General features: G+C 52.9%; 1 protein-coding gene across 6 annotated transcripts in view; it reads left to right on the plus strand.

The window, feature by feature from the left end:
* The window catches only part of DYNC1I1 (dynein cytoplasmic 1 intermediate chain 1), a 161,887-nt gene that overhangs the window by 50,910 nt on the left and 87,811 nt on the right, over positions 1–23,166 (plus strand). For 4 of the 6 annotated variants that reach the window (XM_043966798.1, XM_043966803.1, XM_043966800.1 and 1 more), the window contains exons 5-6: positions 95–163; positions 5,097–5,212. In XM_043966798.1, coding sequence (XP_043822733.1) covers positions 95–163; positions 5,097–5,212 — 185 coding nt within the window. The remainder of the gene's footprint in view (positions 1–94; positions 164–5,096; positions 5,213–23,166) is intronic. The other 2 variants (XM_043966801.1, XM_043966802.1) reach the window with 1 other exon arrangement.

The raw sequence follows: 23,166 nt of genomic DNA on the forward strand, positions 1-23,166 counted from the left end.
ATGGCATTGACTTGACTCATGAGATGTTTTCTTTCACCCTTTTGGTTAACCCTGTGTGTTCTCTTTCCCTTTGTGCCGCACGACTGATAACCAGCTGCCTTAGGACCCTGCAGTGGGACACTGACCCCTCAGTGCTGCAGCTCCAGACAGACTCAGAAATTGGGTATTTGTCAGCTCTTTTGTTTGCTTGTTTCTTTGCAAAGGTTGTGTTGGAAAGGCTGGGCTCTTGTCTGGGGGGCCCTCTGCTGAATCTGCAGTTTGTAAAGTTGATTTCCTTCCAGCCATTTCCCAACTTTGAAGGAAGCATCTTTTTGAGGAAAAGATGCCACAAAAAGATGACTACTGCTACCCCTCCTTGTGTGATCCCCTTCTCTTTCCAAGAGGGACAAGGGGAACAACCCTGTCCCCCCAAGTTCCTTGCATGCCCCCTGTGTGAAGATAGGATTATGGGCCTTCCTGGACTAACACTGTGTGGGATTCTATATGTGTCCAGGGTTCATATTCAAAGCTCCTGCTGTGTCCTGTGTGCTTCCTGACCTCTCCTTCCCCCTAGGGCCTCCTAACACCCCCCTGCCTAAGGGCTTGGGTCTCTGTTAGTGCCAGGCCCCTGGAGAGGCCTGTTGAAGCAGTGGTGAGGGAATAACTTCTTTAGGACTCGGGACTTCCCTGTGATACTCACCAGCAGTTCTGCTCAGCTGAAAGATGCTATGTCAGGTGGGAGGGGGATGGGTTCAATCCCCTCAAAACCCCTTCTGGCTTTGAACTCAGGCCCTGTGACTTCCTTCCAACACCTCAGCAGTGGCCCAGTCGGCAAGAAGGGAAACACTGATGGGGTTCTGGGGCCTGGTGTCCATTTCTGGGGGGGAGGCTGCAGCCCCAGGGAGGAGGAAAGGCAACGAGAGAAGCAGTCGAGGTGTGGGTGCCTTAATGACTGGTGCAGGGCTGCAGTGAGGAGGCCCACTGAGGCCAAGCCCTATTTGAAAGATGTAGACACTGAGGCATGGGCAGAGTGGGTGATGCCCCAAATCACAAGGTAACAACAACACTCATCAGTACTCATCGGGTAATACTTAAAGCCGGCACTTTGCAGATATTATCTCCTTTGGTCCTCATGACAGACTTGGGAGGCAGGTGCTGTTATTGTCCCTATTTACAGATGAGGAAGTAGCCGGGGAGAATAGAAATGACCATCTCAGGGTCAATCGACTTTCAGGGGCTGAGGCAGGATTTGAATCCATATCTTTGGATCCCAGGTCCCATTATACTTCCCTGTCTCTCTGATAACTCAGTCTCCCTGCCCCCTCCCCCTGCAGTCCTTGCTTGTTCCAAGCAACTGTGGATGCCAGAACTTCCATCCCTCTCTTCCTTCCGGCTGCAATGTGGGCCCCTGGGTGTCTCAGGTGGGTTGGAGAGCTTGAGAAGGCCTGTTCTCAGAATGTTTCTGTCCACAGCGGATGCCGGGGCCTTGGATGCACCATTCACAACCCCCGACTGCAGGGCCCCCTCCCCTGAATGGTGCTCTTGGAGCATCTTTTGTGGGTGTAGGTGATCGGGGAGCTGCCTCCTCCTCGCCCCCAGTGTATTTTCATGCCTGCCATCAGTTTGTGTCTTCTTGCCCCTGGGCAGCAGAGGGGATACAGACAGAGAGGCTGGGCTCAGCTCGGCTTCCTGGTGTCTTGGATGGAAGTTCTCCCATGCCACCAGACCAGCAAAGGGGCTGTGGCATCCAGGACTTTGAGAAGGAAGGCAGAGATGGGTCTGGTCTCAACAGAAGCTAGTTTGGTCCCCAGAACAACTGAATCTGGGGAGCTGCTAGCCAAGAAGCCCAAGTGAAAAGGTCAGCCAAGGTCAGCAGGGCCACTTAGTGGAGGAGAGCAGCCGGCAGGGAGGAGGCTCCTCAGCCAGGCAAAGGAACCTGCAGAGGGCTCTGGCAAAGCCCCCCTGCTTGTGGATGAGGGGGCACGGAACAAGGGTCAGGAGGCTGGAGGCCACAGAGAGAGGATGGAGAAGGGAGCGGAGGCCTGGGACCAGTGGCTACTCCAGAAATCCTTAGGACAGATTTTCCTCTGAGGCGGCTTCTTCACATCCTTGGGCTTGTCCGCACCTCTGGGGCTCGCTTACCCCCTCTCTTAATGGGGCACCACCTGCCCCAGGGGGCATCTACCACTCTGGGCCTCAGCTTCCTCCTCTGGGAATGAGAAGGGTGGGCCAGCTGCACTCTAGACTTCCTTTTGTCCTTTCTTGAGAAGGGAGTGACCCCCTCCCACAGATCAGAACACACACACACACACACACACACACACACACACATGCACACACACGCGTGCGCACACACGCACACACACGCACATGCACACACACAGGAATTTGGAGTCTTCCCAGGGCTTGCCCAGAGCCCCAGCCCAGTCCTTCCTCCACAACAAGAGATTATCCGGCACCAGCTTATTAAACTAGGCAAAGCCTCACTCCTCCAGCCTCTGTGGTCTCACTCTGACCTCGTCGCTCCACTGAAACTTCTTCCTGAAGTTACCAAAGATCACTTTGAAGAGTGTTTTCTCACTTACTTTCCTGTCACCCATCCCATTTCCTGGTACCCAGAGAGCCAGCCATCCCCTAAAACAGAGAATGAAGGGACTAATTGATCCCTGGGCCCAAGTCAACAGCAGAGCCGGGCCGGCCCGGGTCCTCGGCTCTGCCCCAGTGTCTCCTCTTGTCTCTGAGCCTACACTCGTGCTCTCGGATCTCAGCATTCAGGCTCTCTTTGTTGGGGGTGGGGGGGAGCTTTCCATGGGCACCGTTTGGCCCTCCCGACTCTGCTCCCTTCACTTTGCATCAGCCCCTTTGTCTCCCCCATCACACTCATGACCGCTTAGAACACAGGCTATTCTGTTCTGTGCACATCACACAATTTTTTTAACCAGCCTCTAGTGGATGGGCATCTCTTGAATCCAATTCCTTCCTGCCCCAAGAAGCCCTGCTATAAGTACTTGGGTATAAAGGAGACCTATTCATCTTTGCCCTCCTTGAGGTATGTGCCCAGCAGTGGGCTCTCTTTGGGTTTTTTTTTTTTGGTTGTTGTTGTTTTTTTAAGTGAGGCAATTGGGGTTAAGTGACTTGCCCAGGGTCACACAGCTAGTAAGTGTTAAGTGTCTGAGGCCAGATTTGAACTCAGGTACTCCTGACTCCAGGGCCGGTGCTCTATCCACTGTGCCACCTAGCTGCCCCCTCTCTTTGTTTTTTAAAAGCATGAGTAGTAGTAAATTGGGAACTGGCCTTTGAGTCCAGAGGATCTGGTTCAGATCCCACCTCTGATGTGTGTTGGATCCAAGACCTTTGGCCCGTCCCTTAACCACTCATTCCCCTAGGCAGCTCTAAGGATATAGGTTGCAGAGAAGGTGCCAACCTGACTTAGAGGAGAGAGTTTTGTCATCTGGGAGCTCCTGACTCTGATGACTTTGCATTTCCAGTCCCTAGCCCTACCTCTTTTATAAAAGCATATTCCAAATTGCTTTTCAGAACTGCTGGGCCAATAGCAGCTCCACCAAAGCTGCCTTAATGGGCCCCAGTGATCTCCTAAATCGCCCAGTCTGGGATGCTTTTCTTAGCGCTCATCCTGTATTTGACACTGCTGGCCTCTTTTCTGTGCCTTTGTGAATGCTCCTTTCTGGTTCTCCCACCTATCTGACCATTCCTTCTCAGTGTCCCTTGCTGGGTCATAGCTAGCCCTAGCTATGGGTGTCCCCCAAGCCTCTGTCGTGGACCCCACTTTGTTGATCTCATCAGCTCTCACGGTCATCTCTGCAGATGACTCCTGGGTTTCCTTATCCGGTCCCAGTCTGTCCCGAGCTGCATCCCACATCACCACTTGTCTTGTTGGCCATTTGAATGTCCTGTAGGCCCCTCAGAGAGAGCATGTCCCCCCTTCCCCTCTGCTTACCCCCGGGGTTCACACCTCTGGGGTGTCCTTGGCTCCTCACTCTTTACACCCCCATTCCTAAGAAGTGTCCCAGTCTTATCCGCCCTCTCTGAACGTCGACTCTCCTAACAGCCTCCTCTGCACTCTCAGGGCCACCACCCTCCTTCATTCCCTTAGCTCTAATACAAAGAGTTCCTAATGGCTCTCCCCCATGGGTTTCTCCCCTCCCTAAGGCCAAGTGTGGGTCTGACCATGTCACTCTCCAAAAGCTTCTTGGGTTGGCATTTGAGCTACCTTTCCAGGCTGGTCTGATTCGCGCTCCCCATAGCCCAGTCAAGTTGATCTCCCTGTTCCCATTTGACATTTCATTTCTGGCCTCCGTGCCTTTGTCCAGGGTGCTCCCTTGGCTTGGAGTGGCCTCTCTTCTCAGCCCACCTTAAGAATCCCTGGCTCCCACCAAAGCGCAGCTTCTATGGGAGAGCTTTCCTTCTTCCCAGATGCAGGCCGTCCCCCACCTCAAAGCACATGGACAGCTAAGCACGTGCGGTGGATGCTGCCTGGCAGGAGCTGGTGTCATTCTTTTATGCACTGACTACTCTGGGCCAGGGGCCAGTGAGCCAGCTTCTCCACCTCCCATCATGACACCTCCCTGGGAACCTGGCGTCCTGGGTGGGTGTGGGGTGTGGGCGAGGTCTTGGGAGTGCAGAATTTGAAGCATCTTCTAGGTTGAGCGGGTCCTGGGCCCATGGTGCTGATCATCCCCCAGTTCTCTCTCTGGGTCTTCTTCCAGGCTGTACCCCCTTTGTCTCCCACCCTTTGTTAACAGCCAGTTGGCTGAGGTGAGAGGGTTCCGTCTCCTCCACTCCCTTCTCTCTCTTGTGCCTGAATTTCATCCCCAATGACCAGGGGAGCCCCAAGGGCTTTCTAACCCCTAATGGAGCAGATTTGCAGATGGAGCCGGCCGCAAGCCCCCATTTTGCAGAAGAGGAGCCTGAGGTCAGGGAGGAGGCAGTCCATTGCCCACGGTCTCCCAGTCTCTTAGGGACAGAGCTGGCCCTTCTGCTGTCCGCTGCTGGTCTTTCTTGTGGGCACTGCCGCTGCTTGGGCTGGATGTTGGGGCTGATGCCAGACCTGGTGGCTTGCCTGCCCACTTCATGTCTGTTGCACTTCTTTTTCCTAGGCGGAGACTACATAAGCTCGGCGTGTCCAAGGTGACTCAAGTGGACTTCTTGCCCAGGGAAGTTGTATCTTACTGCAAGGAGACCCAGACCCCACTGGACACACACCAGTCAGAAGGTAGAGTTCATCTCTTTTTCCACCTTGAAATGATCTGTGTCCATGGTTTTGAGGAAGGGAACTGGGGCGGGGCAGGGAAGCAATCCTTCCTCCCTTCCTTTCTCATGCTCCATCTGGAGACTTACCTCCACCTCAAAGCCAAAGGCAGGAGGAGGAACAGGAAAGCCAGGAGGGGAGGGGGACAGGTGATCAGAAGGGCAGGTTTTCTATTCTTCCCCAGACATGATTCCCCAGGGGTGGGATCGGATTTGTTACATGAGCAGGTAAATTTGGTAGAAATCCTAGAGAAGTTCATCTAAGAGTCTCTGTATTTTTATTTTTTAATTAAAATGTCGTCTATTAACAAAAATTAGCTTCCCCCCTCCCACTTACTTCCACTATTGAAAAAAAAAAACAAACCAAAAACCGCGGTAACAAATGGGTGTGGTCAAGCAAACCAAATTTTTGCGTTGGTCCTGCCCCGAAACATGCCTGTTATGCTGTGTCCTGCATCTTCCATCTCTGGGGAGCCGGGGTGAGGGTGGGGGTAGTGTGTTCTATGATAAGGATTGTGGCTGGGCATTGCGCTGATCTGAGTTCTTGCGTCCTTCTGTGTCATGTCTTGGCCATTTTGTTCTTGCGTAAATTGTTCTTCCGGCCCCACTCACTTGACTCTGATTCGGTCCATAGAGCTCTTCACATTTTTCTGAAGCTTTCCTGTCCGTTGTGTTCCATTCCATTCCTACGCCATCATCTGTTCAGCTATTCTCCCAATAACAAGCGCCCCTTTTGCGGTCATTTCTTTGCCTCCACAAACAGAGCTGCTCTCAGTGTTTTTGCCCACGTGGGCCCCTTTCTTCTCTCTTTGGGCTCCTTGGGGCATAGGCTGACTACTGTGAGCAGTGCTTCACATTCGGAGCTCAGTTTGGGGACTGTGGGGACATGATTCCCGCCTGATGCCCAGAATGGCTGTCCTCAGTCACACCTCCCCCAAGAAGGCGATCCTCAGCCGCTCCAGCCTTGATCGTTGTCCTTTTGTGGTCATCGGGATGAGGCACAGCCTTGGCTGCCTTAGTTTGCATTTCTCTAGTCAAGATGATTTGGAGGATTCTCCTCCTAAAGCTCGAACTTCAGGTCACCTCCCCTGAGAAGCGCCTTTTTCCATTCGTTGACTTCAGTGCCCTCCCTGACCCCGGGCTTGTGCGCTCGGCTTGGCCACGTGCCAGCTGGGGACCTGCTGGAGGGAGCTCTTTACACCGCTTGGCTACGGGCCCCTCATCAGTGAAATGTGCAGCGACTTGTGGGGTCTCTCCACTGACCGGTTTCTTTCCTGAGTCTGTTCTTACAACAGCGCTCGTCCTGAGCACAGACCCTCGGGGGCTGGCCCAGGTCCTGGTGCCCGGCCGCTCCTTCTCCAAGGCCTTCGATGCTCTGGGAACAGGTACCAAGAGGACGGCCTCTGGCTGGCTCGGGTGGCCCTGCTGCGGGCGGGGTTGGCGGGCCGCGGCACACTCTCCCCACAGCCCCTCAGAGCCTCCCTCAGGGAGACACTGGTCAGGGCGCGGCTTTGAGGAGACAATAGCCAAGCACAGCAGAGAAAAGGGAACGATTTTGCCCCTCGGGCGGGCCCAGCTGTGCGTGGGCACCCGCTTGTTATGTGCCTGTCTCTGTGTGCATCCTGAACCAACACCACGTGGCCCTGGGATCTGGTTTCCCTCCCAAGCTCCCTGAGTTCGGGGCTTCCAGAGCAGGCCAAGTGCGCCCTCTGGTGGCTCTCAGCAGAGTAGGTCTCCCAGTTACCCCAAGTTCTGCAAGAGAGAAGAAAATGAGAGCTGGTGTGTCAGGCCTGCCCAGAGAGCTTTCCATAACCAGGGCGTCCCGGGAGGCTCCGCGGGGCCAACCACAGCATCTGGTCTTGAAGACTGTAGCCTGGCCCGGTCCTCCTGGGAGCCCTCTCCAGCCAGGCTGCAGGGATGTCAGCTTCAGGCAGCTAGCAGGACTCTCGCTTTTCCAGTGAGGCTCTGGTGAGGAGGGGCCTTTAGCCCCATCTGGTACCTCCCTGATGGAGGCCATTTCCCAGCATCTGAGTGCTGGGCTGAGGTGCCAGGGCTTCTTGGCAAGAAAGCAAAATGGCTTCTTATGAGGCTTTACAAATAGCCATGGAAGGGGGCAGAGAGGTGGTGCAGTGAATAAAGCACCGGCCCTGGAGTCAGGAGGACCTGAGTTCAAATCCGGCCTCAGACACTTGACACTTACTAGCTGTGTGACCCTGAGCAAGTCACTTAAGCCTCATTGCCCCATAAAAAAGAAAGAAAGAACAAATAGCCATGGAAAAGAAGGAAAGTAAAAGTTAAAGGAGAAATGGAAAGATACATCCACCTGAATGCAAAATTCTAAGAATATCAAGGAGAGATAAAAAGGCTTTCTTAAATGAACAATACAAAGAAATAGAATGGAAAAGACAAGACCTCTCTTCAAGAAAATTAGAGACATCGGAATAAAGTTTCATGCAAAATGGGCATGATAAAAGGCAAAAGTGGTGGGGAGTTAACAAAAGTAGAAGAGATTTAGAAAATGTGGCAAGAATATACAAAAGACCCCGCAAAAAAGAATACACAAAAGAACTATATAAGAAAGATCTTAGCATCACTTATAATCAGGATGGTGTGGTTATTGATCTAGAGCCAGACATCTCAGAAAATGAAGTGGTTCTTGGGAAGTATTGCTAACAATAAAGCTAGTGGAGGTGATGGAATTCCAGTGGAGCTGTTGAAAACCCTAAAAGATGAAACTGTGTGCTGCACTCAACACACAAGCAAATCTGGAAAACTCAGCAGTGGCCACTGGATTGGAAAAAAAGCAGTTTATGTCCCAGTCTGTGAACTGAGAATTACCAAAAGAGCAGGCTGGTTTTTGAAGAGGCAGAGAAACTAGAGATCGAATGCTGACATTTATTGGGTTGTGGAGAAAGCAAGGGAGTTCCAGAAAAAAGCTTTGCTTCTGCTTTATTGACTACACTAAAGCCTTCGACTGTGTGGATCATGACAAAATGTGGCAAGTCCTCAAAAAGATAGGAGAACCAGATCATCTTATTTGTCTCCTGAAGCACCCATATGTGGTTCTAGTCTTGTAGGGAACCTGGGAAATAACAGTGTGCTTCCTTCTCACCCCTGTATTCTGTCTCTGTGCAATGGGGCCATCAGACCCCCCCATTCCCCACCCCTGATCCCTGATTGCTGTTCCCATTCACTAAGAGCATCTCATCAGCTCAGGTGACAGTCTCATGGAAGCCCCAATTCTGGCACTGCCTTCTGGTTTGGGGAATGAGTGAGATCTGGCTCCCCGCCCCCCCATCCCTATTGTCCCTCCATTGGCCTTGTTCCCCCAAATACACTCTCTTTCTGTCTTTGTCTCTCTGTCTCTGTCTCTTTGTCTCTCTCTCTTGTCCATATCCATGCAGAAAGCCCATTTCTTCCAGGCGATGCATTGATGACAGACTAGGATGACAAAGAAAGATTTTTCAATGTAAAGATGTAGGCAGAAACAGCAGCAGGCCTTCCCACCATGTTTTATGGTCAGTAGTTTGCTCTCTGTGGGTCATGCCTTTGGTCTTCATAACATTCTGTGTATCTGTGCAAGTAGGGAGGGAAGTGAAGAGTTCATTATTCCTGTTTCCAGATAAGGAAATTGGGGCAAGGTCCCAGCAGAAGTGACCAGCAGAGTTGGAATGCTAACCTCAGTCCTCTGATTCCACATCCCAAATTCTGGTTATAGCATTGAGACTGTGCCACTGAAGCCCTACTCTCCTACCTCCTCCACCCTCCCCTATTCACACACACACACACACACACACACACACACACACACTGATAATGTGTCTTGGAAAATCTCAGAATAGATTCTTGCTCCCTTGTAGTTGGGGCATCCTCAGACTCTGATCTAAATTTAAATAAAGCTTGTCTCTGATTATTAGGATTAATTAAGGGATTCCTGGTTAAGGGTGTGTCATATTAACAGTAATAACAGCTAGCACTTTCAGGTTTGCAAGGTGATTTATAAATAATATTTCATTTGATCCTTACAACAATCCTTGGAGTAAGTGCTATTTTTATTCCCATTTGATAGACGAGGAAACTGAGGCAGATAGTGGTAACTTGTCTGAGATCCGATATCGAGTGTCTGAGTCAGATTTAAACTCATGTCTTCCTGACTCCAGGCACAGAGCTGCTTATTGCACCATAAGCTGCCTGATTCACTGGGTAGCTGGGTTTGGGTTCCACTGGGGTCATTGACTGATTGTTTTTGGCTTTAGATCAACTTAGCTGTCATCACAGGGCACTCAGGGCTGCCCATCTGTGCCCCTTCATGGGCTTTCTGAAGGTGTAGAAATGGGTTCCCTGGCTCAGAGATGAGGGCACGCTCCTCCCTGCCCAGTCTTCTTAGCGAAACCCCTGATCCCTAGGCTGGGCCACATGTGCCCTGTGGCCCTCTTGTCCACTGCACAGCCTGAGCCACACTGCCCAGCTCCCGCCAGCCCCATCTTGCAGTTGCCTCCAGATTTATGGGGTGGGTTTCTGGAGGAATTGTAGGCAGCATCTAGGGTTACTGCTGCTCCTTTGATTCCCCTTCTCCCCTCAGGCAGGGGCTGAGTGCTCATGAATTGGCCGTGTGCTCCTCAATCCAACATGGGACCCGGCATTTGTAAGAGAGGTCATCGAACCTCCAGCCAGACTGCCCTCCTCAGGAGGAAGTTTCCTCTGGTGCTTCACCAAGTGTTTTATTTCTTTGGAAGCTCTTTGAAGGCCCCGAGGAACCTGGAGGTAGTTTCTGTGGCATGACATGGTGGTGACATACTAAGAAAACTCCCCTTAACTTAAGTGAGCCATGGTTATGTTTAGCGAACGTCTGTTTTCAGGTGTTAATGATGTTTGCTAAATCCAGGAATGACATGGATTGTATTTCAACACTAGCCAAGAGTTGGCAGGGAAAGATTATTTTTTTAAGCAAAAGAGAGGAAAGGAAAAAAGGAAAAAAAGGAAAAGAGAGGAGAGAGTTGGAGGGGAGAAGAAGTAAAAAGAGAAAGAGGTAGGAGGGAGATAGACACACACATACACACACACACACACACACAGAGATTGATTCTTGAGAGCAGAGAAATTGAGGTAAGTGATAGGAAAAACACTTGGTCTGTTTTATTACAATAAATGAGAGAATGTGGGTAAGTGGAAATCCAGTCTAGCATTTGCAGTGTCGGGGCTGATGTTGGGAAGCCTCATGCAACCAGTCCTGGGGTACGTTGGTACTAAAAACCTAAGCAGGGTCCCTAGCTTGTGATAAATCTATTTTTCTATGAATACTTCCTTGGAACAAAGAAAAAACCCTTTGGGTCAGCTAGGTGGCACAGTGGATAAAGCACCAGCCCTGGATTCAGGAGGACCTGAGTTCAAATCTGACCTCAGACACTTGACACTTACTAGCTGTGTGACCCTGGGCAAGTCACTTAACCCTCATTGCCCAGCAAAGCAAAACAAAATGAAACAAAAACCTAAGCAGGGAAGACAAGGGAAGTACATCTTACCTGCTTTGTGTGGCATATACTTCAAGCTTTTGAAGGGAAGGAGTTGAATTTGGCATGGTGCATGCAGAGCACTTTTTTCTTTAAAGAAAGAAACTATCAGAAAAGTTCACTTTTAGTATTTACCTTGAAATTCATCATGGTTAGAAACAGGTCTCGGTTTTATTGAAACACATAAATTATCTGGCTGGAACTTCCTTTGTCCAGCTCTCCTGTCTGTCCAGTGCCCCCTGTGAATGCCAGACCCTAAAGCAGGTACCTGGAACAACTGGTAGTTTAAAAGGCTGGGTAAGAACACAGCCAAATTCAAAGGCTTTGGCTCTTGGTTGGGCTCATTACTCACCGAAGTGTCGATGGAAGATGTAATTAGCTTAGGCAGCTGTCAAACACATCTGGGTGGAAAGAGGAGAAAATACAGATGGAAGGTGAAAGGGGGCGTGCTGCCTGGGCCTGGGGCTCAGGCTCAGGAAGGCCCCGAAGCTGTTAGTCATGAAGGGCTTCAGGACAGAGCTCTGCATGGGAAGGGGAGAGTTCTCTTCCCTTCGGTGGGTGGGCACAGGTGGAGCTGTCTCCAACCCATCCCTGGAGGACCCGAGAATTTCTGATTAAGTCGATCTGCTCTCATGTGAAGGAGGCCGACTCTTTCCAAGACCTACACCATCACTCTAGAGGTCAAGCTCTGGCTGAAGGAGACGTTGGTGAGCTCACGTCAGGGCTCCCTGGGAAACTCTTCTGACCAGGGGGACAGTGGAGGAAAGAACATGCGGACAACATGGTTATCATTACTGGAGACAGGTGAGAAATTAGGGATAACTAATGCTATCCTCCCTGTGGCCGGGCCTTGCGGGCCTGCTTCCTGGGTGCCTCCAGCACTCACCTGGTTCCCCAGCTCATGCTGACTGGCCAGCCTCTGTGGACAGTTCCTGGGCCCCTTTGATGCCATCTCCTTCATCAGCGTCTCCCGTGAACAAGGGACTGTGAGGGGGGAAGCGGTTGGAGGTGGGGGCTGGGAGGCTGTCCTCTGGACCCTGAGACCTGCCTTTGCTGCCCTACGCACCACCCTCCTTCAGGCCCACAGATGCTCTTGAGAATCTTCCATGCACTGTCCTTCTCACCAGGAATCCCGACAGAAGGAAACTTCGGAAGCTGACTTCTCGAGAAGGGCTGACTGTGCACATTTCAGGCACCCGTGAGGCCAGCAGGAGCCATGGACCAGGCTTCTCCTCAGTGCAGTCCACAAGGGGACCAGAAGGAAGAGAGCCTCCTGTCAGGAAGAGGAAGTGTCTCCCAGCCACTGCGGAGGAGCACTTTGACTCGGTTGTGTCCAAGCACTGCCTAGGTGGGGTGGGGGTGGGGAGACGCTTCTTTGCCCTGGGCTTCCACTCTTCTTTCTCTTAGTGGTGTGTGGGGGTGGGGCAAGAGGGGGCTGTTCTGAATGCCAGGCCCCGAAGGCTACGTGATTAGCTGTGATAATGACATGCTTTCAGGCCTGGCTCATTTCCCTTATCCTTCTAGAGAGAGAACATGCAATTAGGGAGTGATGTCAGCTTCGAAAATGTTGGTCTCACCAGAATGCCAACCGTCTTAGCAAAGCTGGAAGAACCATCTCCTGGCAGAAGCTGCTTGCCACGTGATTTAAAACTTCCTGTCCTGATAATTGATGTGTTTTTATTTTTTCCATTTCATGAAGCCTGATCAGAATTAACATGGCCACTGGCATTTCCTGTCAACATTGCGCCCTCACCCACTGAGCTAAGTGGCTGCGCTGGTCTGGGTCAAGCGGACGACAGAGTTGGGCTTAGGCGTGGCCGAAGTTGCCAGAGCGTTGCCTTCCTGGGCAGGATTGGCATCCCTTGGGGCCACGACCACCCATGTGGACAGCTTGTCCGTCACAAGCTGACTCAGCCACGTAGGACCTGCGAGTGACTTTGTGTTCAGCCTGGCTCCCTCTTGGGGACTGCTGTGAATGAAGAGCAGGAATCGACCTCAGATGCCTTCCAGGCCAGATCCCTTGAAGAGTGAGCTCTCAGGGCCTGGGGAGTGTGTCTCCGGACTGGCCCCTCCTCAGATGGCTCCTGTTATTTCCAGTTTTGTGTATCTGGTGTCTCTGTGAAGTTTTATTCTCTGCACCGCTGGTTGGCTGCCTGCCTGGGTTGGAGCGTGTGGGGCAGCCTCAGGGACATTTCACTGAGCCCGCTGAGCTGGTGACCAACCAGGAAGAGGAAGGGCTTGTTAGTCCCATCTTACCAAGGGGCAGTCTGATGCCCAGGGAGGTTCCACGGGCTTTCAGGATCAGGCTGTAGTAGTAGGAGGTCACAGTTTCTGTAATTTCCTTATAAAGGGGCATCTTTCAGTGAGCCTGGGCTCCTCAGGGCGGCCTTTCTGTCATTTCTGTGACCGTGACTGGGTCCTCATCTGCCGCTGCAAACCCCTCCCTCTCTAGAACCCAACAGGCCCAATCTGGCCATGTGTCTTGACACTTTGTCCACGTGGGCCGTGGCCCATGAAGTCTTTGGATTCCTTTCTTGGGTCTTAGCGCCATCTGGAGGCCAACTGTCATCAGCGCCATCTGGCGATGTTACTGGCTTCCCTGGGCCCCCAGCCTGCACTCAGCCCCACCCCACAGGAAGTTATTCATTTCTTGGTGGGCTCCTTGTCATGGCCAGCTTTTCTTCTTGAAAATGCCTCTTTCTTGAGGTGGGAGAAGAAAAACCTAAGGAAGCTAGTCAGAGACCTGAGGGCCACGTTAGTGGCGTTCAGTGTTGTTTATGCCCCAGAGAACGTCTTTCCTCAGCCACAAAGCCTTAGGCTTAAAGGCCCTAACACCGCACTTGGAGAGTGATGCTCTCCGAGCACTTTTCAGACCACATGCCACTTACCTTCGGCAAACTCTGGGGGCTGCTAGGAAGCCAGTGGCTGTCCGTAGTGGGAAGTCTGGAGACCACGGCTGACAGATGCTCTAGCCTTGGTCACTGAGCGGGCCTGACCGTGTCCTTCCCTGCTTGTGCCTGTCTGGTGACCCCGGGCTTGCTGCTGAGACCCAGGGCTTACATGGGCTGGGGGGAAGTGGCTGAAGGAGACGGAGCATGGGGTGGGGGGTCTTCTGTTCCTCCTGGCCCGGACACAGCTCTTGACTCACATTATGGAGCCAGAGAGGGCTGGTATTCCCATAGTTGGGGGGGGGCTGGGCTCCACTGCCCTGCAGGGTCCACGTGGCAGCCAGGCAGGACCAGCCTCCAAGGGCTATCCCCCAGACCCTGTTTTTCTCCTTACCCCACAGTGGAGGGATCCTATCTTCTCCATATTTCCTTCCCCTTTAATTTTCGTTCTGTTCTTAGGATGCTCTTTTGCCAAGTACAGCAGGCCAGGCCAGGGCATCTGGAGGGTGAGTCAGACACCCCAGAGCAATAGTGTCTCCTTCTGGTACCACGATTCTCCTTTGAGCCCCAGGCCAGCCCATGCTGACCCCAGCATGTCCTGGCAGCTGTGGTCAAGTTGGAGTGGATGCTGTGTGAGGCGGGACCCAGAGCCAGGAAACAGAGTGGAAAGTGGGAGATCGATGGAGAGAGCCAAGTGCTTTCCACAGACAGAGGCAAATTCATGGCTTTGGGCTGATGCCCTGGGCTCCAGAGGCCTGGGAGCTCTGCCCCTCACCAGCCACGGCCTGTGTCATGGTGTCTCTCCCAGTGCCCCAGTTTCCCCATCTGTTAAGTGGGAATCAGTGCCAACATGCCCCCTGCCTCCCTCCCAGCATGGCCATCAGGAATACACTATGAGGATGAGTCATGTCTTTGATGCTAAGCCTGGCCCAGGGCAGGCACAACCCTGGAAAATGGCTGTAGAGCTTGGCCGGCTCCTTTACACCTGTAGCGGCTTTGGGGCCCTCTCTGCGGTGCCGATCATCCTTAGAGACAAGACCCCCAAGGTCAACATTGCATGTGGAAGGATGCTCTTTGTTCTGCTGTGACTGGCCCTGGAGCTTCAGGCAGGAAGAGGAGAGCCTGGAACAAAGACAAGGGCCTTCTCCTCCAGCCTCCTGCCACATCAGCTTGGGGGCTGCCGCTGGTGACAGGAGCCAAGGCCAGCCATTGGTGCGTGGCTAGGCGGGCGGCCACTGAGCCCACAGGTGCTGGATGCTGCAGCAGCAGCAGCCCAGGCTCCAGATGAGTGTTGGGGTCTGTCCTTAGTGTTGAGGGGGGCTACCCTGTCCTAAGCTGGGCTGGGCTGGAGGCCCCTGACTGGTCTTCAGAACAGTGTTTACAGCCTGTAGCCAAGACCAGACTTGTGGCCTAGAAGCTGAGATGCTGGGAAGAGGCCCCGGAGGGGGTGGGGGGCAGGCCTTGGCTGTTTCATCTCAGCTGCCATGGGTTTCACTGGCTACAGTAACTGCAGCTGTGAAGTGGTGATTACTGGGCAGAAGGAAGGAGAGAGAGAGGGAGGAGGAAGGTAGGAAGTCAGGGAGCAGCAGGTACTTTCAGGGAGGGGTGATTAGAACCATCCTGCTGAGCTCTGAGTGCAGACAGGCATTTCTGGGGTGTCTCTGAGCCCACACTGTGCTCTGGAGCTGTCCGAGGGTGACTGCTGATGTCTCGGCTCAGCTCCACACATGGGGCTGGCTCACTCGACTTCTTGTTGTCTTCAGGAGCCCGCTGCTAGATAAAGCCCAACCCCATTTGTATGCGGTTCAGGTGGCCGTTAGGGTAGTGCAGAGGCTGGTCCTGGAGAGAGGGACTCTGCAGGGTATGCCCAGGTCAGCTCATGCCAGCCACCCTTGGGCCCCCACACAGAGATATTGCAGTAGGTGCCCCGTGGCCTTTAGCATGGAGGGCAGCCAGCAAGGACGGGTGTGGGGCACAGTGCTTGGCTTTTAGAGGCCAGCCATAGGCCGATGACAGGAGGAGATCTCATCCCCTCCCAGGTCCCCTCCCAGGTCCCCAGTTGTGGCCATGCAGCTGTGATCTCAGTTAACAAGGGTAGCTGAGGACGTCCTGTCCTTGACACAGCCCAAGGCTTGAGGGTCTAGCAGGTAAGCTGAGCCCCTGGAGGGCCTGGCAGCCTTGCAGTGAGGAGCCTAGAGTGGACCAACACTGCTCACCAAGAGTTGTCAGAGCCCTGGCTAAAGTGACCAAGAGGAATCAGGCCCATCCAGGGGCCAGGCTTCCCCTCTCCCCAGGACAAGGGCTGAGTTAAGGCTGACCCCAGTAGACTACTCCTGCCCACCTTGAAGACGTCCCTGTCCCCCAGCAGCCCATTTCTGGGTCTTGGGGAAGGCCCCGTTTGCCGTTTGGGGCTAAGCTTCTCGCTAGCATCACTTCTCATTAGGCTGATGCTCCCCAGCCCTTGGCAGCTGGAAGAGAGGTGGCCGACTTGGCAGCCGGCTCGGCGGGCTGCTGGACGATTTATGCAGTGTCCCACGCCCTTCCACTGGGAGCCCCAGAGCTGTAGGTGTGGGCCTGCTGAGCCTCCGTGTACTGGGGCCCCAAAGTCCTTGTTTGTGTTGCTGCCTTATGTCAAGGAGCCTTTGGCGTACTCAGAAACATCATGTCGTCACAGGCAGCGGCGCCTGAGACTAGGAAACTGAGTCACCAAGGACTCGGTGGGCTTTAAATCCACTTGTCTCCAGCTCCTAAGGACACACTCCCTGGCCTGGCCCCTAACTGAGGGAGCAGAGCCAGTTCTTTACTTGGCCCTTCTAATAACTGTCAGGGAGAAAAATGGGCACAAGGACCCAGCTGATCTTAATGTGGTGAAAACAAGCAAGGAGAGTTCCTCTTTCTCTTTTCCCCCTCCCCCAGATCAGTCATGCATGTTTGAGTGTGTGTACACATGCCTGAACACATATGTGCATGGAAACACACATCTGAACATGTGTGTGAACACAAACACACATCCACAACACGTGTACACACCTGTACATGTGTGCGCACCTGAACATGCAACTGCACACTTGTGTATACACGAACACATGAACAAATGTGCATACATGAACATATCTGCACACATGTGCATGTACAAACACATATGATCACGTGGACACACACGTGTGCCCACACGAACACCTACGCACACATGAAGACACATCTGCACAGTGCACATACAGACACACGAACACAATCTACACGCACGCGCCCACACACGTGCACATATGTACACGCACAAACATACATCTGCACGTGTGTGCACACAAACATATGCACACATGAAGACACGTCTGCAACAGTGCATTTATACATATATGCATACACACGAACACACATGCACACACGAACACACACCTGTACATATGAACACATCTGCACACACATGCCACATGAACACACACCTGCACACACGAACACACGTCTGCAATGTGTGCCCACAGGAACACACATCTGCACACACTAACACACATGTCCAAACCCTCATCTGCACAGTGTGCGCCCTCCCTTTCCCCCCCCCCCCGCCCCCCACAGAAAGGCTCTGACAAAAGCAGGAGCTGCTTATAGCCTGATGAGGCGGAGGTGCCAGGTGCCAGGTGGCCCATCCCCGGGGCAGGGCACGGGAAAGGCCTGCCCTGCGCACACGATCTTCACACCAGAAGTGCCAAATGCCTCACGAGTCTACAAAACTCCAGAGTGTAGTAGAAACAGAAAAGACGACATGGGGAAATGTTTAGCAAAATAAATAAGAGCACAGTGCAGCCCAGATTGTCTGCGCGTGTGGTTTTCTGAGTCAATATCTGCAGCACCCGCGAGGATCTGTTTCTATTTGAATTTGACACTGGTGGTTTGCATCCTTGACTTTCCTGGGCCTCCAGGATCTGCTCTTCCCAGTTCTCTTCTTTCTTCTTTGCTGACTTCTTGGCTGAATCTTTGTCTGTGTCCCCACACCAGCAGAAGCCCATCCAACAACTCCCAGTGAGAGCAGCAGGGCACACTGCCTGGCAGAGAGAGCCCCATTGAGAAGAGAAGGGAAGGGAAGGGGAAAGAGAGGAGCCGAGCCCTCCCCTTCCCCATCGATCCTTGGCTCCGGAGTCCTTCCATCAGCAGTGATGCCTGGCTGGGATGAGGGACCCTCTGCCTGGATCCAACCCTGGAGCCTCTCTCCTGAGTGTCATCCCTACCTGCTGGCTGCCTGGTAGACATGTCAGACACAGAACGTCCGGGACAGAGCTCCTTCTTCTCCCCCCAAACTTATTCCTCCTCTGGACCTCCCTGCTTCTGGGGAGGAACCCACCCTCCTGCCAGGTGCCCAGGTCTGGAATATCAAAGCCTTCCTTGGCCCCTTCTCCCTCTGACTCATTGACTGGCACATCTCTCATGCCCATCCCCTTCTGTCTGTGCTCAGTCTTTGTTAGGCTCTCCTGGGCTCTTGCTGTCATCTCTGCTCCCCTCCCCAGTCTGTCCTCCGCCCTCCTGCCAAAATCATCCCAAAGCATGTCATCCTGACCCCAGTTCATGAGCCGTCAGTCACTCCCTACAGCCTCTATTATCAGACCCTCGACCAACAGCCTCCCTTTCAGCCACTCTGGGTTCCAGCCGTACGAGGCTGCTCACTATTTCCTGACCTTGGCATTTCATCTACCACCTCTCTGACTTTGCCCAAGGGTCTCCCCGCTCCTCACCTCTGCCTCCCAGAATCCTCTGCTTCCTCCGAGGGCCAGCTCAGGTGCTACCTCCTATGGGAAGCCTTCCCAGATCTCCTTGGTTGTTGGTGCTCCTTCCTCCTCAGAAGAGCTTGGCTTTCCTTGTCTTGGTGTGCAGGTTCCTTGAGGAGACTTAATGTCTGTATCCCAGTGCCTAGCGCAGGGCCTCAGATGTATATTGTGGGTACTTATGTGGAGCAGTGTATTAAAGAGCTCACCAGATTAGGGGCAGGCACCTGGAGTTGCATTTCCTCTTCCTCATGGGACGAGGACTGAGAGGAGAGTTTCCGGCTGGGTAGCTGGTGGCAGTAGATCTCTGGTCCCCTCCGTGGTTCCTCCTACTTGTCATCTGTCCCAGTCCTCCTTCCCAAACTGATCCCTAAGATGAGAATCATGAGAGGAAAGTGTGCACCCCAAGTTCATGGTCATTGAGTCTTTGGTAGACTAAAGTATGTGTGTGTGTGAGAGAGAGAGAGAGAAGGAGGGAGGGAGGGAGGAAGAGAGGGGGGACAGGCCTGAAAGGCACTCACTTACAACCAAGAGCTGGCAGTCAGGGCATTACTGGAAAGCAGCAGTCATGGAGTCTTTAGAAACTCGGTGCCTGAGGCACAGGTGGGGCCCCTGACAGATGGAGGCTTCCGGAAGGGATTGATGGGCAGGAGCCTGGCTGAGGAGTGCAAGGCAGACAGAACATTTGGTCTGGCAAGCAGTTGGCATTTGGATGACAAGAATTCTCAGGCACAGACTGGCAGAGGCCAACAGCTCAGCCCAAGCAATGAAGAGGTTGGGTTAATCAGGAGCTCACTACTCCCACGACTGCTCTGTAAGGTAGGCAGATCAGTCATTATCACCCCCATTTTACAGATCAGCATAATGGGGGGCTAAGCTGTGAAGCAACTTACCTCTAGGTACTCAGCTAACAAGCCTTGGAACTGAGACTCAAAACCAGCTCCTGTGAATCTAGTCCATGCTTCTCTTGGCTGTACCCCCTGGTCTACTAGGTCAGAGGGGTCAAGGGGAAGCAAGACTGTCAGCACCTGGGACAGCTCCCCGGAAGTCCATGGTGCCCTAAGGCTCTAAGACTTTTCCCTCTCACGCCCCCAACCTGCTCCCTCTCAGCTCCCTTTCCCCCATAGCTGTGACTTTGAGGACTGGGGGATTGGTTATTTGTACCCTACCCAGGGAGAGGCAGCAAGGGTTGTGCGGAGCAAAGCGCTGACCATGTGACTTTGGGCAAGTCATTTCATCCTCCAAGTGCTACAGAGCTGTGAACTCTGAAGCCCCTGTAATTAATTACTGAATTCCCAAATGGGGCATTGATCTTGTCTCATAAAAGGGTGGAGCTGGAAAGGGGTCTTGGAGATCATCCCAGCGATGCTGGGAAGAGGAGGTGTGGGGCTCAGGGAGGAAGGGAACAGAACAGGACTTAGCACCCGGGTGTAGACTGCCTTTCCCCAGGCCAGCTCTGATCCCCAGCCTCAGTCTGTCGGCCTCACTCCTTCTCTGTCTCATATGCCACTGCTCAGTACCATAGGACACAAGAGACCTTTGTGAAGTCAGGGCCTGGCCTTGGTCCCCAAATAGACCAGGTGGGTTTCAGTGCCTTCTTCCTTCTCTGCCAATCCTCCCCAAATGCTGTGGAGCCCAGATAAAGTCTGTCTCCTTTGTGAATGGGGAGGTGGGTTGTCGTAATGGGAGGAGTCCTGAGTTTGGAGCCAGATGCCACCTCAGACCCGACAAACTGTGTGATCTATGTGATCATTTCTCTAATGGCCTAATCCGAAAACCAAGCATGAAGCCTGACTCTCTAGGACAGAGGTGGTGGGAGATCGTTGTGAGAGAGGGTTGAGATCCCTTGGGCAGCTTCAATCAGTATTATAGGCAAGTTGTCCATTTGCCTGCGTGGGTGGTTCACACCGCTAGGCATTCTTGCCTGGAGGCTCCTGCCCAGTGGAAGGAAGCCCAGGCTGCACGTACTTGGTAAGCACCTCCCCGCCATTGCTCACGCTTGCCTGCCTTTGCCCCCATTAGCTTGTGCTCTCCAGGAGGGCGCAGGCTGGGTTATCCTTCCTGTCATCCCTCTTGGTGCTCAGTGATGACAGCCACTCAGTCCATACACATCGGTAACGTGAGACAAGAGCGATGGGGGCGCCCATCAGCCCGACTCGTTGGCACGAGGCTCAGCGAGCACATCGGCCGTGCATTGTGCTCAGTGGTCAGGGAACAGAAGAGACGCTGCAAGCTGCCGATCAGTCCTCCGAGCTGGATCGTGCTGTCCATCTGCCTTGGCTTCAAGAGCACCGATCCACGGGACAGGCAAACATCCAGCCCTTTTCCAGGCTGGAACCACACCACCCTTTAGTACTGGTCACCAGCGCTGCGAGTCTGTGGCCCCCAGGGGAGAAGAGGAGTCAAGGGGAGGGCATGCAGCTCCCGGGCCCTGGGGATGTGGGGACAACCGAGCATCTTCTCAAAGGCCTTCTGTTCTCTTGCCCGTGCTAAGATGGCTTGTTTTTATTATTGAGTTTCTTAGGTATGTAAATGTAAGTTAATGAATTACATTAGCTGACGAGGGAGAACAGAGTTAATTTGTGAGGGAGAAAGGCTTGCAAAGGGGAGGACTCAGACCTGATTCGGAGGTTTAGATGATTATGGGGAGAGACATGGGAGGAGGGGATGGGGGTCCTCCATATTTGGATCCACACCATGGCTTGGTGTCTAGTTTCAGACATCAGGAAAAGCCAAATTGTCAGAGGGAAAAGTGACTCGACTTTGGTGACTCTGGCGTATGGAAGTTTGTGGGAGCAGGGTTGTTCTATCATTCACTCAACAAACTTTGCTTACATAGCGTTGACTAGGTGACCTCTGAAGAGTGTTACTCTGTGGCTCACTGGACAAGTAAAGCTTGATCTTTCTTCCTTGTCCTAGCAGCAGCTCTTCAGGGGGTCTTGATGGTGGTTCATCCCCACCTCACCTGGGGGCCTCAAATGGTGAGGAAGTCATGGCCTCCCATCAGCCAGTGCCCTCCAGGGCACCAGCTCTGAGCACCTGCAGGGGAAGGACTCTCTGCAATACAGAGACCAGCCTTTGCTTCAATAGCAACTCCCACCACTAGTATTGATCTGACATATTTCCCCAGACCTTGGAATGAATTCCATGAACCCAGGACACCCTGGCACTGCCTCCTTTTCAGCCCCCTCCCCCTCCACAGTCTTGCTGCCCAGGGCCTGGCAGCTGCTGCCTTCCATCCCCCCAGACCACCTTGCTGACTTCCCTGAGAACTGCACCCTCCCTGGCCCAGGCCGACATGCCGTGCCGGGCTCACAGGACTTCTGGCACTGGTCAGGTCTTCGCTGCTTGTCTTGGCTGCCTCCCACTGTGGCCATCACCTGATATTCCTGGCCCTGGCGCTGCCCACCCCATTTCCCTATTTGACCACAGATTCGGGTGTCTAGCTGTCACCCAGGCCTGGGAGGGCATTGCTGGACACAGCAGAGTGTGATTCCCTAGTGCCCTGCTTCTGCTCTAGGGTCGTGACACACAAACGTGGGCTAATCATGTGCCTATCACAACAGAGGAGAGGCCTGGGGCCCACATGAAAGCAGAGCTTGGGAATGAATGGAGACTGCACTTGAATTCTGTGGCTTTGGGAGAGAACCCTCGGGGTCCTGCTGGGGCCGCGGCCAACTCGGCTAGGGTGGGGGTCCCAGATCCATGCTGGAAGGGACCTCCTGACCGCCTGACCCAAACCTCCGTTTTAAAAGGACTCCTCTTCTGAGCTGGATGGGCTGCGCTGATTGGCCCAGGCCATTGCGCAACATGGCCAGCAGAGGGCACTGCTGCCTAACTAACCGCACAGGGGCCTGGCTGTTCATAGCCAGATTCTCCCTCTAGAAATGCTGGAGGAATTTCTTCTTTTTCTTGAGCTCCAGAAGGTGACTGAAGTTGTCCCAGGGCCTCTGCCCTCGTCACCCAAGAACAATCAGTGAAAGTGGCCCCAGCCTCCCGGCCAACCAAACAGACGCCCCCCCCTGCCCCCAATGAGTCCATGTCCCCAAGGATCCAGGACTTTGGGTTGTCCTGCTGCTCAACCGACCCCATCAGGGCCCCTCCCTGGCTCCTATTGTTCCCAGGCTTCTTCAGAAACTCCCAACATCGTGGAAGGTCCTAGCAGCAGAGCTAGGGAGGCCATCTGAGGCCATCTGATACAACTCTATCCTCTCCCAGAGAAGGCTAAGATGAAAAGTTAGTTACCCAAGGTCATACAGGTAGCCAGTGTTCAAGGATAAATTGGAACCCAGGGCTTTGGACCTGGCATCTGAGCCCTTTCATTCTTTTTAAAATAATATCTTCCCCCAAATGTAACTATGTGGAAAAAACATTTTTGACACTCATTTACAAATTTTTTAAAATTCCAAATTCTCTCTCCTTTTCTCCCCTCCCCCCTCCCGAGGTGGTAAGCAATCTTACAAATATATATATATATATATATATATATATATATATATATATATATATATATATATATATGTTATACACATGCAACCATGTAAAGTATATTTCTATACTAGTGGTCTTGTGGAAGAAAACTCAGAAAGAAAGAGGTGGAGGGGCAGCTAGGTGGCTCAGTGGATAAAGCACTGGCCCTGGATTCTGAAGGACCTGAGTTCAAATTTGACCTCAGACACTTGACACTAGTGTGACCCTGGGCAAGTCACTTAACCCTCATTGCACTGCAAAAAAGAAAAAGAAAGAGGTGAGGGAGGAAGAAAGAAA

The sequence above is a fragment of the Dromiciops gliroides genome, chromosome 5 (assembly GCF_019393635.1).
Source record: "Dromiciops gliroides isolate mDroGli1 chromosome 5, mDroGli1.pri, whole genome shotgun sequence".
Taxonomy (NCBI): domain Eukaryota; kingdom Metazoa; phylum Chordata; class Mammalia; order Microbiotheria; family Microbiotheriidae; genus Dromiciops; species Dromiciops gliroides.